This window comes from Malus domestica, chromosome 01, assembly GCF_042453785.1.
Source record: "Malus domestica chromosome 01, GDT2T_hap1".
Classification (NCBI taxonomy): domain Eukaryota; kingdom Viridiplantae; phylum Streptophyta; class Magnoliopsida; order Rosales; family Rosaceae; genus Malus; species Malus domestica.
Genome location: NC_091661.1, coordinates 28,583,300 through 28,608,223, shown reverse-complemented (window position 1 = coordinate 28,608,223; position 24,924 = coordinate 28,583,300). Strand labels below are relative to the sequence as shown.

General features: G+C 37.8%; 2 protein-coding genes across 2 annotated transcripts; both read right to left on the bottom strand.

The window, feature by feature from the left end:
* Positions 1-8,720: 8,720 nt before the first annotated feature.
* Positions 8,721-11,426, bottom strand: LOC114826445 (cytochrome P450 704C1-like). The gene is made up of 6 exons (XM_070820002.1): positions 11,099-11,426; positions 10,767-10,982; positions 10,079-10,372; positions 9,629-9,949; positions 9,283-9,486; positions 8,721-9,141 (listed from the first exon to the last, which is right to left on the bottom strand). The coding sequence occupies exons 1-6, from the start codon at positions 11,405-11,407 to the stop codon at positions 8,959-8,961; spliced, it is 1,527 nt and encodes a 508-aa protein (XP_070676103.1). The 5' UTR covers positions 11,408-11,426; the 3' UTR covers positions 8,721-8,958.
* A 9,983-nt stretch (positions 11,427-21,409) lies between these two features.
* On the bottom strand, positions 21,410-24,515 carry LOC103439668 (mitochondrial metalloendopeptidase OMA1). Its single transcript, XM_008378247.4, has 3 exons — positions 23,414-24,515; positions 23,185-23,333; positions 21,410-22,057 (listed from the first exon to the last, which is right to left on the bottom strand). The coding sequence occupies exons 1-3, from the start codon at positions 24,353-24,355 to the stop codon at positions 21,805-21,807; spliced, it is 1,344 nt and encodes a 447-aa protein (XP_008376469.2). The 5' UTR covers positions 24,356-24,515; the 3' UTR covers positions 21,410-21,804.
* Between the last annotated feature and the right edge of the window lie 409 nt (positions 24,516-24,924).

Below are 24,924 nucleotides of genomic sequence, written 5' to 3'. Positions count from 1 at the left end.
CGAATATTTAAAAATAACAATCCACATAGCTACTAGATAGTAACTAAAAATAAATTAACAACCAAACAAAAATTTGTAAAAATTGAAAAAAAATAAACATGCACATAGCATTTCGAACTTAGGATCTCTTGTTAATTTTAAACAACAAAAATCATTGTTTCTAATTAAACTTCTTGATCCTTTAACCAAATTTTATAAATTTATACTCTTATAAAAAGAAATTTGTAAAAAATGGAAAGTAAATAAGCACACATGGAGTTTTGAACCCAAGACCTCCTCATTATTTTCAAATGACAAACCACCACTTCTAGTTAAATTTCTGTGTCTTTGAACCAAATTTTATAAATTTATACTCTTATAAAAACATATATAAATATACCACCCTAATAATTTTGGTGCCCCTAATTTTTTTGGGCCCTGGACGGTCGCCCTGCCTGCACTGGGCCTGGGCCGGCCCTGCTTGGGACATGCGGAAGATATGGGACTACATATCCTGCATTGCATGGCCTGTTTTGGGGGGGGGGGGGTGTATGGGGATCCAAGGAGTTAATTTGTTAGATCCATTAAATGAAAAAAATGTGTCATTTAGTATTACGATCTAGTGGTATTCATCTTCACTTGTAAGTGAGAAGTCTTTAGGCTCGATTCTCATCAAAGACGAATTTGAACCACATTATTGCTAGCTCACTCCCTCACCCCATAGTGTACATAATATCATTTGTTCAAAAAGACAAAAGGTAAATTACATAGTACCCCCTCAGGTTTGAGGTCTATTACAACCCCATACAACATCTTTAAAACATTTCACTTTCATACCTCACACATTATTTTATTTCAAAATAATACCTCCGTTATATTTTTCATCCATTGTTCCGTGAAGAGTTGACGGGGTTGCCACATTTGTGTCACGTGGTAAAAATAATAATTTTTTATGCATTTAAAAAAATAATTAAAGAAAAGTTAAAAAAAAAAATCCCAGAAACCCATCCCTTCCCCTTCCCCCCCCCCCCAGACCCCACCCCACCCCACCCCTACCCCTCTCCTCCACTCTCTTCACCTCCCCCAACCGATCCCTTCCCCTTCCCCACAACCCAAACCCCACCCCCCCATCCCACCTCCCCTGCAACCCCCCACCCCACCTAGATTACCCACATTTGTTCTAAAACAGATTACCCAGCTTTCCCATCAATTTTCCCTCGTTTTCTGGGCAACCAAACAGTAAATAAATCCAAATATTCAATGGATTCCAACCTCAATTTTCCAAAATCCGAACCCAAGAACAAAAATGCAAAAAAATCAATTTTTTGTAGAAGATTAAAACTTAAAAAATCTGGACCCAATGCCAAACAACTCCCAGTAATTAGCCCACCCTCCCTCTCTCCACCTTCTCCTCCACATTGAACTTCGTCTTCTCCTCCATGACGGCAGGGCCTCACCCTCTCGTCCACTCTCTTCACCTCTCCTCCCATCCAAAAACCCACCCCATCCCACCCCACCCCTACCTCCCCAGCAACCCCAGCAACTACAACCCTAGACTGCTTTTCCACTTCCAGCGCTCCAACCCATTGTCCCCAAAATCCCCCTCCAGCTTCTCCCTCCTCCAAGTCCACCCTACGCCTCTCCAAAGTAAGCATTTTTTCCACAATCCCCTTTTCATAATTTCCTTTAAAAAAAAATTAACACAAACCTTTATTTTCCACAAACCAACGCCAATTTCATCGCCCAAGAAGCCCAGAGACGCCAATTTCATCCGTCCAAGATCTCAGTCTCCAACTTGGTGTCGTTTTGGGTTCAAGCTCGGCCAAGATCACCGATGTGTATTCACTCACAGGTCGACTCGCTACTCTAGGATCCAGGTCGATCCGATTCGAATATGTGTACGCCGGAGATGAGCGAGAGTTGTTAGTCGAACTGAAAGTACCGGTTTTCGCCACCAGCGTGGCTGCCAAATTTGTGGGGTGGGGTTGTGGGGGAATTAAAGAGTGGGTTTGGTGGGGTGGGAGGGAAAGGAGGAGGCGACGGGTGTGGCGGGGAGGTGAAGAGGATGGAGTGGGAGAGAGAAGGGAGGGGAGGTGAAGAGAGTGGAGGAGAAGTGGGTCGGGGAAGATGGGTTTTAGGGTTTTTTTTTAATACTTTTTTTAATTATTTATTTTTAAATTCATAAATAAATAAATAAAATTGTTACGTGATACAAATGTGGCAGCCACGTCAACTCTTAACGGAACAATGGATGAAAAATTTAACGAAGGTATTATTTTGAAATAAAATAGTACGTGAGATATGAAAGTGAAATGTTTTAAAAATGTTGTATGGGGTTGTAATAGATCTCAAACCTAAGGAAGTACTATGTAATTTACCCCCAAAAAAAATACAAATGAAAAAAGGTAAACGATTTTGGGGACTTTAGTTTTGGTGGATGGCCATAGGCACATGTTTTGGTGACATAGCGGTGAGAACGGGGATCAGAAGTGGTCCAAAAGACTAGGACATTAATAATGAGAAGCGATCGGCATGGTTACTAAGTTTAATGGTGGAAAATGTCACATCCCGGCCCGGGGTGGATCACTTCCTGGGCCCGCACCACCACCGTAGCACGATATTGTCCGCTTTGGGCCCCGACCACGCCCTCACGATTTTGTTTCTGGGAACTAACGAGCAACTTCCCAGTGGGTCACCCATCCTGGGAGTGCTCTAGCCCCCCTCTCGCTTAACTTCGGAGTTCCTACGGAACCCAAAGCCAGTGAGCTCCCAAAAGGCCTCGTGCTAGGTAGGGATGGGAATATACATTTAAGGATCACTCCCCTGGGCGATGTGGGATGTTACAATCCACCCCCCTTAGGGGCCCGACGTCCTTGTCGGCACACCACGACCAGGGTTAGGCTCTGATACCAATTGTCACATCCCGGCCCGGGGTGGATCACTTCCCGGGCCCGCACCACCACCGTAGTACGATATTATCCGCTTTGGACCCCGACCACGCCCTCACGATTTTGTTTCTGGGAACTCACGAGCAACTTCCCAGTGGGTCACCCATCCTGGGAGTGCTCTAGCCCCCCTCTCACTTAACTTCGGAGTTCCTACGGAACCCAAAGCCAGTGAGCTCCCAAAAGGCCTCGTGCTAGGTAGGGATGAGAATATACATTTAAGGATCACTCCCCTGGGCGATGTGGGATGTTACAGAAAAGGAACCGGATTCTTTTTCGAGTGATTTTGGCGTTTATTAAATTTTGAGAATAAAAATATGAAAAATTGTATTTGAACTCTTATAACTTCTTTTTACATTTAAATTATTATCTACACTCATATTATTTTTAATTAAAAATAATCTCTCTAAATTCAAATTTACTACCTAATCTACACTCACAAACTCAATTCAACATGTAAAGTTATCTTTACATCAATTTAGAAGATAAAATTTCCAATTAAATAATTTTTAATTAAAGAATTGATCTCTTTAATCCCAAATTGCATAAACATAAAGCAGTATGGCGTGCTTTCGTTAATGTAATACAGCATTACGTCGTAGTTGATGTAGTACAATGCTATGAAATATAGGAATTAATAGAATTTCTTGAGATGATGTGCCCCGTTACTAGAGTTGCGTACATCACTATGGCTCCAATGCCTACTGCTGTTGATTTGTTTGTACTTTGGTGTTTGTGTGTTACATGCTGCCTCCTAATGAACCAATTTTCAATTATTCCTAAGGTAAGTGATACCAACCCACATGCTGATTTACTTTCGTAAGTGGTAGTAAACCCTTGTTTCTTTAGGTTAGCCCTAGATTTTCAACCATGTTGATGGAGTGGATTCAAGGAAACCAAATTGGTAGGGGAGGCTTCGCCACCATTTACACAACGAAACACAATAACTCATCTTTTCAACTTTCAACGTTAATGGTTGTGAATTGAAATTTATAAAAACTCATCTTCTCAACTCTAAAAAAAATTGAAATCAACCGAAAAAAAAAGTTGCACAAATCAATTCATACCTTAGTTGGAGGATTTAAAACTTCAAAATCACCATCTATCAATAAAAATAAATAAATAAATAAATAAAAGCATGTTTTCTCTATAAGAGCTCTTAGGATTTTAGCTGGAATGAACGTAGGATAAACATTGCATGATCCTAGGGTTTAACAATTGGGTATGAGTTTATTGATAAATTTTAGTTTTATTGTTAATCCTAATGTGTATTTGATGGTAATTATGCAATAGATAAGAAAAACAATTCACATTTAAAATTTAAGTTGAGTATAGAAATATGTTATATGGGTTCATCTAACTAAAAATTAAAAGCTAAAATAAAAAGTTGGTTTTTTAAAATCATGACTTTGAGTTCTAATTTTACAAGAATAGTAAGAATTAAAATTCTTGATGAATTTATTTAAGAAAAAAGCCAAAAAAAAAGTTTTATTAAAAATAAATATATTAGAATAAATAAATCCTGAAAATGTACTATAGTTCTTCTTCTTTATTGGTTAGATAACAGTTGAGTAAATTATAATCATACATCACGCAACTGATGATCAAATACCGAAATACATAAAGATCAGTAAGGAGAAGGGAAGGATGTTTAAGGCATCTAATTAATCAGTTAAACCAGTTAAGAGTAGCATTTTTAGAAGCAACACTATATTATAAGTGTTGGAGAACAATTCAGAAAATAAATAAACTAACAAAAATACTGATTCTTTTTAATGAAAAATACTTGCAATACATAATGAAATAAAGAAAATAATTACAGGAATTAAAACGGTGCTAACTTGATTGAATCATAGATAGAGGCTAGCGCAAAAGTTATGTCCTTGGAACAGTATTTTTGTCCCACTCTTGTGCTTATGGTTCTATGACGTCTACTCGACCAGGATACAACTATTTAATTTTACAACCCTTACTGGATTATAGAATTTTGGCGAATTGTTTTGTGTGTTTACTATTTGGTAATTTTTGTACAAAAGACGAAGAGGAAAAGAATGATTCGGTTGGAAACTGAGACTACGAATATATAGGTTGTTTTATACCCATTCAAATATATGTTGAACGTATTTGAAAGTGCACAACTCTTTCAAAAAGCTGTGTCTCTTAATCAAAACAGTTTTTAATTAATATGTTAATGAAAAATTTAATTTGAAATTAAAATTAATGAACTCTAACTAATTTTAACTTCCAAATCCCAAGGTCATTGTCTTGATTAATTAATATTAAGCTATTTTAAGCTATATTACACAAGCCTAACTACACAAATATAAGGCCCAAACCTTCAATCTATTACCAAATGGTCCAAATCCTAAATATTGGTATAAAGGACAAAACATATAGGGTAAATTACATAGTAGCCCCTCACGTTTGAGGTCTATTACAACCTCATACAACATCTATAAAACATTTCACTTTCATACCTCACGTTCTATTTTATTTCAAAATAATACCTCCGTTACATTTTCCATCCATTGATTCGTTAAGTGCTGACATGGCTGCCACATTTGTGCCACGTGGCTGCCAAATGTGTGCCACGTGGCAAAAAAAAATTAATTTTAAAAAAAAAAAACCTTAATCTTTTAAAAAAAAAATTATAAAAAAAAAAACTAGAAAATCCCAAAACCCAGATCCCTTCCTCCCCCCCCTCCCCCACCCTTCTGCAACTCCCAAAATCCTCTCTCTTCCCGCAACCCCCAAACCCATATCCCCCATCTTCATCTTCTTCCCTGCAACCCAGAAATGATAACCCCCCACCCCAAAACCAGAAACCCAGAACACCCCCGCCCCCCCCCCCCATCCACGACCCTCCCTGTGCACCCCCTAACCCGCGACCCTCCCTCCCTCCGCACCCACCCTTTTTCCTTCTCTACACACCCTCCACTCTCCTCTACACACCCCTACCGCCAACCCAATTGCTTGTTCTACCGCCACATACCTGCAACAACAAAAAGAAGAAGAAGAAGAGGGAGGAAGAAGAAAAAAAAGAAACCCCCCAGGCCCTGCCGCGACCCACGACCCACCTCCCTTCCCTCCACTCCGCCGCGACCCACGACCCACTTCCCTTCCCCCCCCCCCCCGCGACCTTCGCGCGAACTGGGCTTTTTTTTTCTCTTTTTTTTTCTCCCTCTTCTTCTTCTTGCAGATTTTGGGGGGGACGAACTGGGGGTTTTTTTTTTGGGGGGGGGGAGGGAAGGATGTGGGTTTCTGGGTGAGGTGGGTCGTGGGGGAGGGAGGGTTGCGGGGGGGGGTGGATTTCTTCTTTCTACATTTGGAGATCTGGGGCGGAGTGGTGACGAAGAGCTGGCGGCGAGAGGCTGAGCTGGAGAGGTCGGCCATGGATGATCAGTTGAAGTTGCAGAGAGCGAGCAAACCAAAGAAACCCTTTTGCGCTTTGATGGTGAGGAAAATGAAGGGAGATAAATGTGAATGGGAGGTTCTGGGTGAGGTGGATCGAGGGGTGGGGGGTGGCGTGGTGGTGGGGGGATTTCTTCTTTCTGGGTTTCTGGTTTGGGGGGTTCACGGGGTGGGGGTTTCTTCTTTTTTGGTTTTTTTTTTTCCCTTCTTCTTCCAAGGTTCAGGGGTTGGGGGATAATGGGATATGGGTTTCAAGTTTTCAGGTTTTTTTTTTTTTTTTTTAAATTATTTTTTTGCCACGTGGCACACATTTGGCAACCACGTGGCACAAATGTGGCAGCCACGTCAGCACTTAACTGATCAATGGATGGAAAATGTAACAGAGGTATTATTTTGAAATAAAATAGAACGTGAGGTATGAAAGTGAAATGTTTTAAAGATGTTGTATGAGGTTGTAATAGACCTCAAACCTGAGGGGCTACTATGTAATTTACCCAAACATATATAAATGGCCTCGGGAAACCTATGTTCCCCGATGTGGGACATGGAGTCTCAAAACTCCAACAATAAGTTGCTACGTACATGCCCTGCTATAGTTTGCAAAGTTTGTTTTGAAATGTATTCAGCATTTGCAAAATCAACGGTGTAAACATAATTTACAATCAAGCTAAGACACCTTAAAGTTTTGTGTTTGTGTGCATGGTCAATGATAAATTAATCGTGCAGTCTGGAGAAGTTGACGAGGGTGTGTAAGCAGGTTGTGACAACAGGATGGTATCTCTTTTTCTTCTCGGTACCCAACTGACTGTAACTATAGCTAAATTTACCAGTGCTACACTTGTTGCCATGAGAGTGGAAAGAAAAATCCATGACCACCCTAAGTGGGGATAGTGGGGATGGTGATAAGAACCACTTTGTTGTATCAATAGCCTTCCCATACAGCTTCATATATGAAAAAACCAAAATATTATGACAGGATAAAAAGCCCAAATGCATGCCGATGCTAACCGAATTCTTTTTCCGGAATTCTAAATCTAACTGATATTTACGTATATTTTTTCACCTAACTGATGTTTACATCGATTTGAAAAATCTTTCAAACAGTCTCTTGAATTGCAGTGTAACTTCATGCTTATAATAAATATACTCTAATTTTGATGCAGATTATCGTTTGGAACATGCGAAAGAGATGGAGTTCACATCTTGGATGAACCTCCCTATGAGAACTCTGAGTTTGGTAGAGGATGATATCATGATAGGCATGGCCTTGCATTTCTATGTTTCCATTGCTTCTGTTATGAGCTAGGCCAAAATGTATTCTGTTGGAGTTTTAATTGGGTATTTCAAAATATTACCGATGTTTGACATCTATAGATTTATTGTGGCATCTTAATTCTCTGTTAATGATATTAAAGATGGCTCCGATCAAGATCCAATTCTAGCCGTTGTAGTTGGTAGCCTCAATCAACCAATTTTGTTATGGCGGTTACTCTTGCAATTTATTATTATTATTGCTCAAGAGTTTTAATACCAAATGCTTAACATCTTTATTTCCAATGTCTTATTAAAACATTCCTATATATACGTACTTGTAAATCTCTCAATAAAGAAGGAAAAGTTGGACAGCCTTTCCTCTCCTTTCTTTTCTCCATCATTATTTCCTCTCCATGTTCACCATTAATATGTCAATTTATCAGCTGGTAAACAAGCACTATAAAACTAATATATTTTTATTACAAAAGAAAAAAAAACACTGTTTTTTATTATTCAAAAACCTTTTAGCAAGAACATAATTCGTTGCTAAAAATTGAAAAATTGTCGTAGAAATGATTGAACAATTAAACGTTTCCTCGCTAGATCGTAGGCGGCTAGGGCCCTTGGGGGGAAAAACTGCCCGAGGAACATGTTTCATACAGCCCTTGGGAAGAAGCCTACGGCGAGGAAAATATGGTTGTTGTTGACCATTTAGCGATGAAATGTTTCCTCAGTTCAAAGTGCGCATATATCGCTATAGTCTGTTTCCTCAGTTCAGAGTGCGCATATATCGCTGTAGTCTATTTCCTCACTGTGGGATATAGCAAGAAATTGAAAAACCAGACAGAGGAGGAAAACATTAACCGCCACGCCATTCATATTACGACAAAACTAAATTCCTCACTCCACAACTAATAGGAATTTCCCCCTAGTCAGATGATCATTATTTTGTTCCTTGTGTTTACAAATACCCAATAATTCAAAATTTAAATGAAAACAAAAATATCATATATTGCAAAATTAATTTTTTATAACCAAAATGACTTTGTGAATGTAACCAGCACTGTAGTTTTTTTTTTTTATTTATTTATTGTGATATAACGATTGAGTATATAATCATAGGACTTACAATTGTGATCATCAAATACGTAAAGAAGGCTTCATTGTAATAACTCTTTTTTAATTATTAAATACAATAGTATTCTCTCATATATTAGGCAGATGCATGTGGTTCAATCTAGTTGATAGATTGTTGAATTTTCACTCATGTGTTTCTGATTCGAAACCACTCTTCTCATAAACTATTCTAATAATAATAATTTTAAAAAGACAAATTGCATGGGAAGGAAAATATATTTAAGGCATCTAATTAAGGTCTTGGAGAAGCATGCACATAAAGTCCCCCGTCTATATGGAAGCTGATTTTGGTCAAGTAATGGGCCACTTTCTTCTCTTCACTCAGCTTGAATTTGTAGCACCCTAAAAGCACGGCACAGATGAGCTTTGTCTGCCTATAGGCAAAGTCCTTTCCTATACAAATTCTTGGCCCCGCCTGTGTACGTGAACGACAAGTGTGTGTGTATATATATATCAAAATCTTCAGAAATAATATCATCCTTTGTGCATGCGTTTTAATAAAATGTAACATGTCTAATGGTGATCAAAATTATATCAACATGCATTTCTTACGTACATTAAAAGCTGTGAATTTGAAAGGGCTTTCTTGCTGGAAAAGACCATTTTCGTTGAGCCATCTCTCTGGCCGAAATTCTTTTGCATCATCACCCCACAGATATTTCATCCTGCCCATTCCGTAAACATGGTATCCCACAAAATTGCCTTTTTTGACACTAAATCCATCTGGCCAGGTATCATCAGCTAAACAAACTTTCGCGTTCTACATATGATAGCACGTGTTGCATAAATTAACTTATTATATACTTAAAAAGTAACACATAACGTTTCAAATACAAAAAAGTGAGGAAGTATTTGAAGTATTCGTACATGCATTTTAATTTAGATGATAAATACTAAATTACCAGTGGAACTGCAGGGTAGAGCCTGAGTGTCTCAGACAAAGCTGCATGTAGATACTGCATTTTTTCAAGAGCTTCTTCAGTAAGGCTGGCAGCAACCTCATCAATGCATGAACTATCTTCCAGATTTGTTGCCTCTCTAACTTCTTGTGCAACCTTTTCTTGTATATGAGGATGCTTGCATAGCATATAAATAAACCACGTAAGAGTGCTAGCCGTTGTATCTCTTCCGGCAGAAATGAGACAAAGGATCAAGTCTCTCAAGTACTTTGGATCGGTCTCTTGAGATTCCAAAAGCCTTGAAATGATGTCTTGTTTCTTTACCTGACAATATTGCCAATCATCCACACTACTAACTTTATTATTCATTTACAATAATGCTACTTATACTAAATTAATCACTCATTCTGGAATTAATATAACAAATCATGGAGTAGAAGGCTAATTACTCACTGCCAGTAGCTCATCTTCTGATGAATTATCTGTTTCAATCTTTATTTTGATTAAGTTACAAACAAATTGATCTATCACTTTGATATTCTTCCTTAGCAGTGCTTCTGATCCAATGTTTAAGAACCTTTTGATCTTCCACGAGAAATCAACATAACGATAGATGGTCATTTCGTTTGCTACATCAAAAGCATGGGCAAACCGAGTACCTTCTTCATTTGTTCCGTCCATGGTGTCTAGTTCAATTCCAAGAAGAATCTTGACGATTGAGTCTAAGGTTGCTTTCATAAACAATTCCTTCGTCCCAAAAAGAAAACGCCAAGAATTATAAATATGTGTTGTATTTATACACAAGAATTAGGAACCTCATTCAAGGATCATTTTTACAAAAATTAACCGAATCTCAAAATCATTTAGTCAATAAATAGACGTACACAAAGTTTTAAAAGACGAATGTTCATAATGATAATCAAATGGTCAACCGATTTTGGATTTTAATGAATTTTTTTTACAAGGTTGATTCTTGGATGGAGATCTAAAAACTAAATGGTTTCAGTTATTTAACCCTCACTGCAGAGTGCTCCAGGTTTTGCTACAGTGTCGTTGGATCTCCTTATGAAACTCCTCATATGTACAAGGAATTAATTCTAATCATGCTATAAATGTTATTATTGAAACATGGCAAACTTACTTGGATCTCAATTGCTTTGTTGCAGGTTGCAGCTTCAGAAATTATCCGTGCAAGTTTTACTGCATTGGTTTTGAAGACTGTACTGCTGAAGTCTTTCACAATTTTGGTTGTTAATTCATTGCTCGATACCTTTTTTTGATGCAGCCATTTTTCTCCATCCACAGCAAAGATCCCGTCTCCTAAAAGATCTGACAAAATGCCGTAGTGGTACCAACCCTGCAGCAGGTCAGGAATTGGGACTTCTGTTATATATTAGATAACTAAGGTAATTAACTAACATAAATATTTTCCTTATATATAGAATCATTAAGATGTTCACCCTTCAAATGTACCTTGCCGTAGTTTGCAAAGTTTGTTTTGAGGATGTATTCAACATTTGCAGGATCCGTGGTGACAACGTAATCTATGAGCACATTGTACGCCCTGTAAGTTTTGTGTTTGTGTTCAAACTCGGTCATGTAATGGTGCAGCCTAGGGAAGTTGACGAGGGTGTTTAAGAAATTTGTGACGACAGGATGGTATCTCTTTTTCTTCTCAGCACCCAACCTTCTAGCACGGGATCTTATCACAAGCACAGTTAAAATTACAACCGCTAAACTTATTGCTATGAGAGGAGGTAAGGGAAAGGAAAGAACATCCATGGCAGTCGGGAGGATGGTGAAGAACGTATGCAGAAACACTTTGTAGTACCTATATTAATATATAGAAGAGTACTGCTGTAAAAGCCTGTGAAGTGTGTGGATGCCTCCGCGATAGTACGGAACAAGATTGGCGCATTTAGTGGAAAGCAAGGCCGGTGAGTTTTTGTTTGCAACACATATTTTCTATCGTTTAGCATGAGCATCTCCAACAATGCTAGCTTTTTTTTTTTTTTTTTTATTAATTATCCATCCCCTACATTATTTTATTATTTCGACTTTTCACACTCTTTCCGTTTACCTATTTTTGGGTCTCTATCTCACTCATCTATCCTCCTTTCCTTTCGCCGGGTTGGAATTAATCCAAAAGTCGTGGACTCCCAATTGCCACCACCAGAATTGCCGTCTCTCTTCCTTTCCTTTCTCCCACCTGAAATCAATCAAAAATCGAAGAGCCATCTCTCTCTTCATCCTATCTTAAACGAGTTGTTTCATCGCAACTCTAATTTTGCTGAGGTGGGAATCGATACGAACGGAATAGAGGAGAGTGCTTGTCGATCGAGTTCAGAGGGAGAGCTGAGAGAGGGAAGCGATGGAGGAAGGAGAAAGAAGTGTTTAATATTATTGTAAGTTTAACTTGTGTTAAATTCTCTCTCCATTTGGTGTTAGATTTTGTTGAGAATGAGTCTCACATTGCTAGGAGGAGGAACATTGCATGGGCTTATAAGAGGTTGAGTTACTTCTCATATTGTCAATTGATTTTATGGAGGAACCTCAACTTCGTCATGGTATTAAAGCAGGTTGTCCCATGTGTGAAGCCAAATGGTCACACGCACTCCACATCACCCTAAAAATTTGTCACACATGAAGGGGCATGTTGAGAATGAGTCTCACATTGATGGAAGGAAGGACCTTGCATGGGCTTATAAAAGGTTGGGTTACTCTCCATATAGCCAATTGGTTTTATAATAGAACCTAAACTTCTTCAGATTTAACCAACAACAGTCCATTTGGTTGGGCAACTCCTCATATAGCCAATTGGTTTTATAGTGAAATCTCAACTTCTTCAGATTTAACCAGCAACAGTCCGTTTTGCTAGTTTAAACTAGAGGATAGCTAGTTCCTTGTTGGTGGGAGGAGGAATAGAATTTAAAAGGGTAAAAAGTCAAAGAAAAAATGTAGACATCCATTCGAGATCTAAGTTCAAGGTCAAATGAGGATTTGGACTAACCAAAATATTTGAAGGAGGATTTAAACAAACAATTTTATTTGACGGAGGATTTAAGCACCGTTTCTTGTTATATCGTTCTAAAAAGACGCTAACTGCTAATCAGACAGTGAACATGACTTAACGCTTAGGCAGGACTAGGCAGATTTAAATAAATTTATTATATATCCTTTAAATAAGTACCTATTTAGTATATAGCATATAATATGAAAAATATTGATTATAAAACACATAATATATAAAAATATTGATAAATTTTTTTATTAGTTTGTATGAATTTATAATGAATTTTCAGAAAATAGAGGTGTCAAACATGGGGCTTAAAATTCATTGAAAAAGTGTAGGCCAATTAATTGGACAATAATTTTTAAAAAAAAAATATTCCAATATAAATCAGCACATGTTACTAGCAAGCTAATTGGTGCAAATTGATTGGAAAAAAAAAAACAAATTGGGTGAATTTTGAAAGGGTGCGTGGGGTGGGATGGGAGAGAGTCTCTTCTTCCTTCCTCTTTTTCTTCATTAGAACCTGACCAAAAAATCTATTTCTAGAAGCTGCAAAATGGAGCTCTCCATTCTTCCTTTCTTTGGCCTGGGTATTTTGAAAAAGAAAAAAAGAAAGAAAAAAAAAAGTAAACCCGCACGCAACCTGCGTTGTACAGCAACAAGAACTCCTCACGAAGTTGCAGGTTTTCTAAGGGGATCAGAGGGGTGGACCATTGCTTCTGGGCATGTTTTCTGGCGAGGTGAGGTGCGGCTGCACCTCTTTGTGCCTTTGTAGCTTCGCCCCTAGTCTATTGAAAGTAAATTTTTGTAGTTTTTACATTAGAACAATGTTAGCTAGACCACTTTTAGACCAAATTTATAACCAGATGTGTTACCAATAAGAAGTAAGTGTGTTAATCAACATTTAAATAAAAATTCAATCATAAAAAATTACGTCATATAATTTACAAAATTTAGGGGGTGTAGTCAAACTCGGATTTGAGATGATTTTAAAAGACTTTAAAATCCTAATGTAGTCAATTAAAAGATTTTAAAGGATTTTATAATTCATTCAAAATCTAGGTGTAGTCAATTAAGGGATTTTAGAATCCTTTAAAATCTAGGTGTAGTCAATTAAAAGATTTTAAAGGATTTAAAATCCATCCAAATCTAAGTGTATTCAAAAAATTAAGATTTTGAAGGATTTCAATAAGTTATGGATTTTGTGAGATTTGAGAGCCAAAAGTATATATAACCAAGACTAAAAAGAATACAACCTCACCCCCTAGGATTTCAAATCCTTCCACCACAATCCATTCAAATTCTTTAAAAATCCATATGAATTTTGTAGGAGTCTTTAATCCTCTTAAATCCTATCAAATCTATCACTATTAAAATCCTTTAAAATCCTCTTAAAAATGATCTCTCTATCATCACCTTTAACGTTAGTCTAGCCAAACAGGCTGGGATAGCTAGCATGATGTGGATCTAAAAACTAAACGGTTTCAATCATTTAATCTCCTTATGAAACTCCTCATATAAGGAGTTAATTCTATTCATGTTATATTTGAGTATTTAAACACGACAAACTTACTTGGATCTCAATTGCTTTGTTACAGGTTGCAGCTTCGGAAATTATCCGGGCAAGTTTTGCTGCATGGGTTTTGAAGACTGTACTGCTGAAGTCCTTCATAATTTTGGTTGTTAATTCATTGCTCGATACCTTTTTTTGATGCAGCCATTTTTCTCCGTCCACAGCAAAGATCCGGTCTCCTAAAACATCTGACAAAATGCCGTAGTGGTACCAACCCTGCAGCAGATCAGGAATCGGGACTTCTGTTATTAATTAGATAACTAAGGTAATTACTTAACATAAATATTGTCCTTATAAAATCATTAAGATGTTCACCCTTCAAATATACATGTGGTAAAATAATATAATGTACTTGTCATTTAACGAGTCAGACAGCATACCTTGCCATGGTTTGCAAAGTTTGTTTTGAGGATGTATTCAACATTTGCAGGATCCGTGACATTATCTATGAGCACATTATACGCCCTGTAAGTTTTTTGTTTGTGTGCAAACTGTTGAATGATATACCACATCAGCAATCCACATCAGCAATCCACATCAGCAAGGTTGTTATTCTGTCAGTTAGATAGTTAGTTGGGATTGTAGGAAGATATAAGGTGGTTATGAGTTTGTTAGAAACTGATTAAGACAGAAATGAGCATGTATAAATAGAAAGGTTCTCTCTAAGACTTGTATTCCAATACATTCTGAAATATACAAATCATCATTCAATCTTTTGTTCTCTCTTTCTTTTCTCTGCTGCTTTACTTAAAGACTGCGATTTGGCATAAGAGGCTGGGCCACCCTTCTGAAGAAATATTGACTGCAATGCTAAAAGCAGCCAAAGTACCAGTTAGTCTAGATTCTTCTCAGATGTTATGTACTTCCTGCATTTCCAGTAAAATGTGTAGGCAGTCTTTTCCTGTAAAACAAAGTAGTGTTACTTTTATGTTTGAAAGAGTACATTCGGATGTATGGGGGCCTTCTCCAAAAGTATCAATTGAAGGATATAGATATTACATCAGTTTTATTGATGAGTTTTCCAGATTCTTGTGGATATTTCCTTTGGTTAATAAATCTGAAGCTGTTTCTGCATTTATCAAGTTCCATGCTTTTGTATCCAATCAATTCAACACTGCCATTAAATGTTTGCAAACTGATGGAGGAGGAGAGTATATGAGTAAAGTGTTTGGTGATTTTCTAGAATCAAAAGGGATTGTTCATAGAATATCATGTCCATACACTCCTCAACAGAATGGCATTTCTGAGAGGAAACACAGACATTTGGTAGAAACAGCATTGACTTTAATGTCTGAAGCAAACTTGTCTCCATCTTTCTGGTATCATGCTTGTTCATATGCATCGTTTTTAATCAATAGAATGCCAAGCAAAGTGTTACAAATGAAGTCTCCATATCAACTGTTGTTTGATAAGGTTCCTGATATTCACAACTTAAAAGTTTTTGGAACTGCAGTATATCCATTTCTTAGACCTTATAATGCTAATAAACTGCAAGCAAGGTCTGCTCAATGTGTTTTCCTTGGTTATGCTTTGGGATATAAGGGTGTTGTATGCTACAATGTGGAAACAAGGAAGATGATTTTATCCAGGCATGTAATTCATGATGAATCAGTCTTTCCATATACGATCTTGCACAGTACTAAGGTCAGTGACAGTTCAAAGACTTCGAGTATAACTCAGAGGCCTATTGTTGTTCAGATTCCTATTGCTACTGTTCTAGAGGATCAGAATACTCCGAGGACAAATAATGGTGAGGCTGTCCAGGATATGTCTCTCTCTATATCCGATCATGGTGCACATTCTGCTGACAGATCAGGTTCCTTGAATGAAGTATCCGGTTCAGAATCTTTATCACTGTCACAGGGTATCTCATCACTTCCAGATTCCTCTCTCATCACTCCTAGCTCTATTGGTATACCACAAATGTTGCCTGTCCACAATGATACACAGCTTGAGGTAATTTTACCTTTTTCATCTCCTATATCTTCTAATCTTGGTGAATCCAATAATGCTTCTGTTCATCCAATGGTCACTAGGTTGAAGAGTGGTACAATACCACAGAGGAGTTATAAGGGCTATTTAGCTACATTTCCTGAACTTCAGTCACTCCAATTGGCTGAAGACACTTACTTTGGTGGAGGTTTTTCCTTTTTGGCTGTTCATAGTGATGATGCTGAACCATCAACTTTCAGAAAGGCTGCTACAATGCCACAGTGGCAGAGTGCTATGCAAGACGAGTATGACTCTCTTCGGGCTCAAGGAACTTGGGAATTGGTTCCACCTCCTAGTGATAGGACTATTATTGGCAGCAAATGGGTCTACAAAATCAAAAAGAATCCAGATGGCACAGTTTCAAGGTACAAAGCCCGGTTGGTGGCACAAGGTTTTTCCCAAGAGCAAGGTGTTGATTATTCCGAAACCTTTAGTCCAGTTGTGAGACATACCACAGTTCGAATTGTCATAGCATTGGCTGCTATTAACCATTGGGACTTACGCCAGCTTGATATTAAAAATGCATTCCTGCATGGTGAATTGCAGGAAGATATATACATGAAACAACCACAGGGATTTGTGGATGTCACTAAGCCAACACATGTCTGCAAACTGATTAAATCTCTCTATGGGCTTAAACAGGCTCCAAGAGCTTGGAACTCTAAGTTTACAAGCTATCTACCTGCCATGGGATTTAAAGCTTCAACATCAGATTCCAGTTTATTTGTCAAACAGTGTGAAAAAGACATGGTCATTCTACTTCTCTATGTAGATGACATTATTATTACTGGTTCCAATTCCAGTACAGTTCAGAGGATAATCACAGAACTGTCTGAGGTATTTGAGCTAAAAGATATGGGTAGATTGACATATTTTCTTGGTTTGCAGATCACTTATAAATCCAATGGAGATATTGGGGTTAATCAGTCTAAGTATGTCAAAGATCTTCTTCACAAGGCCGGTATGGACTCCTGTAAACCCGCATCAACACCATGCAAACCTCATACTCCTTTGCTTCTAAATGAAGGAGATCCTTTATCAGATCCTACTTTATATCGCAGTATTGTTGGTTCACTGCAATATCTAACCTTTACACGGCCAGATATTGCATATGCAGTAAACACTGTGTGTCAATTCATGGCTAAACCAACTGAGGTCCATTTTGGGGCAGTTAAAAGGATATTACGGTTTTTGAAAGGCACTATGCATCATGGAATCACATTCTCCGCTCATACAGAAGTGGGAATTCATGCATTCAGTGATGCAGATTGGGCTGCGGATTTGAATACCAGAAGATCTGTTACTGGTTATGTGGTCTATATTGGATGCAATCCAGTTTCTTGGCAATCGAAGAAACAGGATTCTGTGTCCCGTAGTTCTACCGAAGCTGAATATAAGGCCTTGGCTCATACAGCTGCTGATATAGCATGGATCAGAAGTGTGCTCAAAGATATGGCTGTCATTTTAAATTCTGCTCCTGTGATCTATTGTGACAACAAATCGGCTATTGCTATAAGTGCAAATCCAGTATTTCATTCCAGGATTAAGCACTTAGACACTGATTACCACTTTGTACGGGAGAAAGTTCAACAGGGAGATCTCCAAGTTCACTACTTGTCCACTGAAGACCAAACTGCTGATATTCTGACAAAGGGGCTGCACAGTCCATTATTTCTCAAGCATTCTTTCAATCTCAAACTAGGAAACCCAGTTGAGATTGAGGGGGGATGTTGAATGATATACCACATCAGCAATCCACATCAGCAATCCACATCAGCAAGGTTGTTATTCTGTCAGTTAGATAGTTAGTTGGGATTGTAGGAAGATATAAGGTGGTTATGAGTTTGTTAGAAACTGATTAAGACAGAAATGAGCATGTATAAATAGAAAGGTTCTCTCTAAGACTTGTATTCCAATACATTCTGAAATATACAAATCATCATTCAATCTTTTGTTCTCTCTTTCTTTTCTCTGCTGCTTTACTTAAAGATTGTTCTGTTCTTCTTCTTAGATTCATAGTGTAGTGTTAATACAAACTCGGTCATCGGGTCATGTAATGGTGCAGCCTGGGGAAGTTGATGAGGGTGTTTAAGAAATTTGAGACTATAGGCTGGTATCTCTTTTTCTTCTCAGCACCCAACCTTCTAGCACGGGATCTTATCACAAGCGCGGTTAAAATTACTGCCGCTAACTTATTGCTATGGGAGGAGGTAAGGCGAAGGAAAGAACATCCATGGCAGTCGGGAGGATGGTGAAGAATGTACCTACAGAAACACTTTGTAGTACCTATATATATACAAGGGTCCTGCTGTAAAAGTCTGTGAAGTGTGTGGATGTCTCCGTGGTAGTACGGAGTAAAGATTGGCTCATTTAATGGAAAGTAAGGCTTGTGAGTTTTCAACGTTGTAATTCTTACAATATATTTGTATCATCATTTATATCTTTTTTTCTAATAGTAATGGGACTCACATGTGTTAGTGTGCCCTACCTCTATTAAAAAAATGATACAAATATATTATCAGTGTAGCATTACTCGTGAGTTTTTGTTTACAACACATCTTTTCTAACATTACATTAGTGGCTTTCATTTAATTATTTTTTTATCTTCCTTGTTTGCATATGGTTGAAGAAATAGAGCATCTTTAACAATTCTAGCTATAAGTTTGTTAGTTTATTATGAAAATCACTCAAAAATTATTATAGCTAGCCCGGTTATAATAAGCATCTCCAACAATGCTAGCCATTTTAAGAAAATGCTGAATATTTTATTATTTAACTATCTATCCCTCAGACTACTTAGTACTACGATCTAGTGGTATTCATCTTCACTTGTAAGTGAGATCTTGGGTTGAATTCTCGTCAAAATCAAATTTAAAACACATTATTGCTAGTCCATTATGAGGCTAAACTCATACTCTCTTCTTTTTACGCTTTTATTGTAGGAGGAGGTGTTTGATATCTTTGCCTAAAAAGATGTATTAAATTGGACGTGTGTGGAGTTATCTCTTCCATTGGACGTGCGTGGAGTTATCTCTTCCCTTTTCTGTCATTCGTGCAATTATCATTTTCCCGTTGGAAGAGAGATTGCTCTTCATCATTATGATTGGTAGCCATGTCATCTTACCCTTCCTACAAATATTATCAACCTACATCTACTTGTGAGCACAAAATAACAAGTTGGTTGTGGCTTGTTAAATTGAGGTGGAATAGCTATATAAGTAATATGGAGACATTCTTGTGTGTTTCTGACACACTACGTTAATCAGGTATCATTTCATTTCTGTGAACGCACCTCAATGCTCAGATAACTAAAATGTGAACCATCTCTCTTGTACTCATACCAACACTAACCCACAAATTTTTTAGATTTTGATATCTAGCCCATGTTTACTGGATCGTGAAATCACCAGATTTAACATGCTTAACTAGGGTAGTTCAGGTTTATCTTAATTACAGTTGAATCAGACATTTTGAGTTGGAATACATTAGTGTGAGTTTAGTAGTTGTAGCGAACAATATTACAAGAATCAAACTCCGAAACTCACATACTACACTCAACAATTGTGAAGACGTTTATTGAACTCAAGTTTTCCAAAGTTATTGTACAAGTTTGATTCTAATTTATAGAAATCATCGCAAATGCTGGACTCGAGTGAGCAGGTCAATTGTGTGTGGACAACACTGGGCATAACCAACTGATAAAATAACTTAAACACAAATAAGGACCCAAGTGTAATTAACTCTATCAATTTAATGCGTGGTTTAATTGATTAATCACAAGGATGGTATCATTTTTTCATCTCACTTAATCTTCTACCGTAGGATTTAATAATGATTATCTTTGTATATAGGCATTTTAGTTAAAATAGTTTTTGAGATTGACATAATTTCTTAATTTGACCTTTGACATTGTCCACTATCAATCATTTTGGTCATTCCGTAAAAAATCTTTGTTAAACAATGATCAATATGACAAAAATATCCTTAATCTAATAAATAATGGGTCAAATATGATTTGACAAAATTTGAGATTATTTTTGTCATCTTAGTCTTATTTAGCTGAGATTTTTTTACGAAATGACCAAAATAATTGACGATAGACAAACTCAGAAGTCACTTCAATCGATTTAAAATCTATTGAATCAAAATAATGAGTTATGTCAATCTTTAAGATCATTTTAACTCAAAAGCATGTATATATAAATACGTGATTAGGTCACTAGATGACGATCAAGCTCTCAAATAGTTAATGCCAAGTGAAGTGTTCATAAAAGCTGTCCAACTTTCTTCAGATGTTTGATAGATTTGAAAGCTGCCCGACAATTCCCGGGGTCAATTAATTAGAACCAATATTTTGTGTTTTAAGGAAATGTCAATGAAGAGAAATATTAGGACGGACGATGGAGTATTGACGTTAGTTGGAGAAGAAATTACTTTTTGGGTATAGTTATCTGTACATTCATTTTTATTTTTCAATTTTTGTCCATCAGGTTAAATAAATTGAAGAAGATCAATAGTTAAAATGTAACAAGAGTGTGAGAGATAAAAATGAATATGAATAGTAATGTCCTATTTTTGTTGACTTGGTTGAACAGAAGAATTGATTCAAATGACTAGTTAAACTTTCCTGTCATGTCCAAACTCTCTCAAACACGAGGTGTTCATATACAAACACCCCTTTTCTTCCTTACTGTCAACCCCTCTTCTATGTCCAATCCGGCCGTCTTCTCTCCTACGGCCACAACCGTAATTCCTTTTCTTTTCCGGCGACCACCTCCAATCCCTCGCTTCTCCAACAACCACCTCTGATTCTAATTTCTCCAGCATCTGCGACTCTACAATTAACTTAACATGAGAAGTGGCAAAAATACGGAAAGAGATTCTCTCCGAATCTCTTCCACCAAAGCCTACCAATCAATTAATCCGGACCCTTGAAACTTGATTTAACAGCTACAAACAGGAGACACCTTTAAAAATTATAATAATTTTAGTTGTTGGATCAAATTTCAAGTGTCCAGATTAATTGATTGGGGAGCTTTGGCGGGAGAGATCCGGAGAGGATCTCTTTCCGCAAAAATACAACCCTGTCCAACGGTTAACTCAAAACACTTTACGCTCTGATAACGACGTTACAAACATAGTGGGTCAGTTGCGAGAAGAACAGGAGACTGACTCCTCGAAAATCTATTGAGCTATCAAATTCAAATGATTCAATGCCATCTTAGATACCAAACGTGGCGCCAACGCACCTACATTCGAATCTTGCTTCTAGGTTTCTATCACAATGAAGAAATACACAGATCAGAATTTGGGCGTGAAATTTATACAACTTTTACAGGAAGCCCCGACTGTTAAATCTTAACCACCATCCAAAGCAGCATGAACAGAGCAAAAACTGTAATCTCAATGAGAACCCCATTATTCACATTTCTTCGGGCATCTTCAGTATAAGTTCTGGGCATATTTTCAGGGCTACCAAAGTATTCGGATCACCTAAACTTAACGGAAAGAATTCTCCAACTGCAAACATGCAGATATAGGAACATCTTTGGAAAAAACGAAAAAAATGGAACTGTAGTTGCATGGTGATTACCGACTATACTAAAGAAAGCCTTCAACCCCACGTCCTGCTCCTGCATCCCTGTATATAGCGAGTGCTTCTTCCATGATCTTAGCTTGAGCCAGCAATTCAGCTCTCTTTTTCCCGGATGGATGGGTTGAAAGATAATCTCTGAGTGCAGATTCACCACCAGTAACCTTGCTCAACTTCTCGTACACAGTTGGAGCCACTCTGGGATCATATCCAGCAGAAGCAACCAACAGAAGCCCAATGTGATCCGCTTCAATTTCCATCCTGATTAAGTGAGAGAGCATAAGCACACAAACATGGAAAATGAAAGGATTGTGTTCAGCATTTTGTGTGAAAGGATTGTTTTCAGCATTTTGTCAAGCTCTCAGCTGGTTCACAAGCACTATGATGTAATAATCATTAGAAAATAAAACGTAAAACAAAAAACTTCACATCCAAGCTTTAATCCAAAGAATTCTCAATAGATTCGCTAAAACTGATATATTGAGTAATCTAACAAGACCAATCCAACGGTATCACATAGCATTTAACGGATCTTTCAGTAAGGTAGCAATGGAGGTCACTATTATCTTTTCCAAGGAAGCATCAGTGATCAAAAGCACTAACAGGAAACTTTAAATCATAAAACCTTTTATCTTTTCAGTGAACTGGGGGAGTGGGGGGGGGGGGGGGGGTGTGAAACAGCCCCCAACAAACAAAACATCATAGAAGCTTCTTTTCACATTAAGATAAACAGTTAAAATATTTCCCAAGGCTCTAAAACATTTCAGGGAGATTCCGCAAGTTTAAACATCTTAAAGGGCCAGACCAAATATTTCACTGAACAAACATGACCTATTCCAGCGGAAGAGCCAGGTTTTAGTTGGGGCCATCCTCAAATTACATGCGTATTACAAAGCCTCAAGCTTGTATTACATGTATTTCAGAAATATAAAATTTAATGCTTGTCCTGGTAAAACAACAAATTTGTTCTAACAAACATAAATTGCAAAAAAAATTGCATTTTACTAGAAAGAGAATTTTGATATAGGACGGCTTGACTAGTTCACATAATACCTTGGAGTAGAGAAATTATGAATTAGCAACAATAGAAACTTGTAGAAGGATAATCATACAGGCAATACACAAAAGCAGAAAAACAATTGCCCGTCAAAAACTTGAAAGGGGAAACATGCCCCCCTGGGCGACAGTAGCTCTTCCGCTAACCCATACCATTTGATCAACTTCCTAGTACAGTAATTAAAAACCTTTGCTGAGAAATAAATAACAAGACCCTATTCCTTATTTGCAACCAGAACACGCATGCATCCTCCTTAAGCATCAGAAAAGAGAGCAGTAACAAGAAATGTTCAGAAAAATCATAACGTTATGACTAAAGAACTGTAAAGTACCTTCGGGAGAAAGGAAGCCTCAAGAAAAGATTGGACATTGTGTTGACAACATCAGGCGTAACAAATTGATAAAGCACCAGTTGCAGAATTGCAAACCACAGGTTCTTTGTAATAGTCTCTGCAGAATGTCGAGCCACAGCATGGCCAACCTAGTTTTTATGTGCAATGAGAAAAATATCAACTTTTTAATCTTATTTTCACACAATGCCAAGCAATGAAATCTTCCTACCTCATGACCAATGATCGTCGCTATCTCGGCATCACTTGTAAAATGCTTGAGCAACCCCGTGAAGACGACAATCTTCCCACCCGGCAAGCAAAATGCATTGACAATGGGCTTATCCACCACCAAAACCTCCCAATTCAAATGATCCAAATGCGAAGTGGCAGCTTTCAAACCTCTCTCCCTACTTGTCTTCCTACTCTTCTCAATCCATCGATCATCAAGAATCTCATCCTCACGGGACCACTTACCCTCCTCCGGAGGATCCTGCAGTGCCATCAAAGTGTCCTTGCCACCACTCTCATGTGCCAGCTCCACTTTACCGGACGCATAGTCCACGTCAGTCCAGGTCACGTCATGGCTCAACCCTCTCTGCAAAGCCTCTATTATATCCTTGGCAATCAACCGAACCCGCACGCTATCCGGATGTATGGCGGGCAAAATGTCCCCCTTGAAACTCTCTTTCATTTGCTGGAATTGGCTCTCCCCCAACCTCTTCTCCAAGGCTTTCGACAAAATTATAAAATGGGTTCGCTTCGTGTACGGAATCGTCTCCAAATTCCCAAAATACACGGTGATAAAAACCCCAGAACCCACCAGACCCACAATCAAAACGTTCCTGGGACTCTCAAACCACCTCCGCGGGCCTCTCGGCTTGAAGTGGTGAACCCGCTTCCGGTCGACATAGTAATATCTCCTAGTGCAATCAAGAAAGGGGCTTCTGTACTGTGTTGTTCTTGTGATTCTACCAAGCTGCGGAATTGATTTGTGTAAAATTGAAGAATTGGAAGAAAACCCAGAAAACTTAGCTGAGTTGGAGACGGAAGCGGAAGACCCAGTTGAGAAAACGCGAGAGATGGGCTCTCTGGCGGCGGCTTTGGGGGCAATCCTCGCCGTGAAGCCGCGGAAGGCGTCGAGTGCGAGCTTTGCTCTCCTGTACGATCCCATGACGAATTGGGTGTCTCGAAGAAACTAGAAAGATGAATGATTTTTCAGAAAGTTTAGAAATTGGGTTTTTGGAGTGGTGGGTTTTGTGGGTTTAAGTTGTTTGGTCAAAATTCTTCTGTTGCTCTCTGTCACTTTTAAAATGTGTTTGAACTTTGAAGCCTTTAAAAGACGTCTCGTCTCTGAGTTATTTGAGCTCATTCACGATTTAGGAGCGTATTCAATTGAGATTTTAAGGGTTTTTAATTCTTTTAATAAATTTAGGGTATTTTATCAGGATTTCAAGTGATTCTTTGAAATTTTAGATGTATTCAATTAAAATTTTAAGATAGTATATTAAAATCCTTAGAAATCTGGGTGTATTCAATTAAGATTTTAAAAAAGTTTATAACATTCCAGGTGTATTCAATTAGAAATCGATTTTAAAGAATTTGAGAAAGTTGAGGAATTAGAGGGAATTTGAGAGATTTCGTAGTGTATTTTAAGCATCCATAAATCTCATATCTTCCCATAAGATTTCAAGGGAATTGAATTAAAATTTTATATGGAATCTTTACAAATCAATTAAACTC

Coding starts and splice junctions, on each gene's coding strand:
- LOC114826445 (XM_070820002.1), bottom strand. CDS start 11,407: ATGGATGTTCTTTCCTTTCCCTTACCTCCTCTCATAGCAATAAGTTTA. Junction 10,373..10,766: donor ACAAAGCAATTGAGATCCAA/GTAAGTTTGCCA, acceptor TTTGGGACGAAG/GAATTGTTTATGAAAGCAAC. Junction 9,950..10,078: donor CAGAAGATGAGCTACTGGCA/GTGAGTAATTAG, acceptor CAATATTGTCAG/GTAAAGAAACAAGACATCAT.
- LOC103439668 (XM_008378247.4), bottom strand. CDS start 24,355: ATGGGATCGTACAGGAGAGCAAAGCTCGCACTCGACGCCTTCCGCGGC. Junction 23,334..23,413: donor CGACGATCATTGGTCATGAG/GTAGGAAGATTT, acceptor CATAAAAACTAG/GTTGGCCATGCTGTGGCTCG. Junction 22,058..23,184: donor AGGCTTCCTTTCTCCCGAAG/GTACTTTACAGT, acceptor TCACTTAATCAG/GATGGAAATTGAAGCGGATC.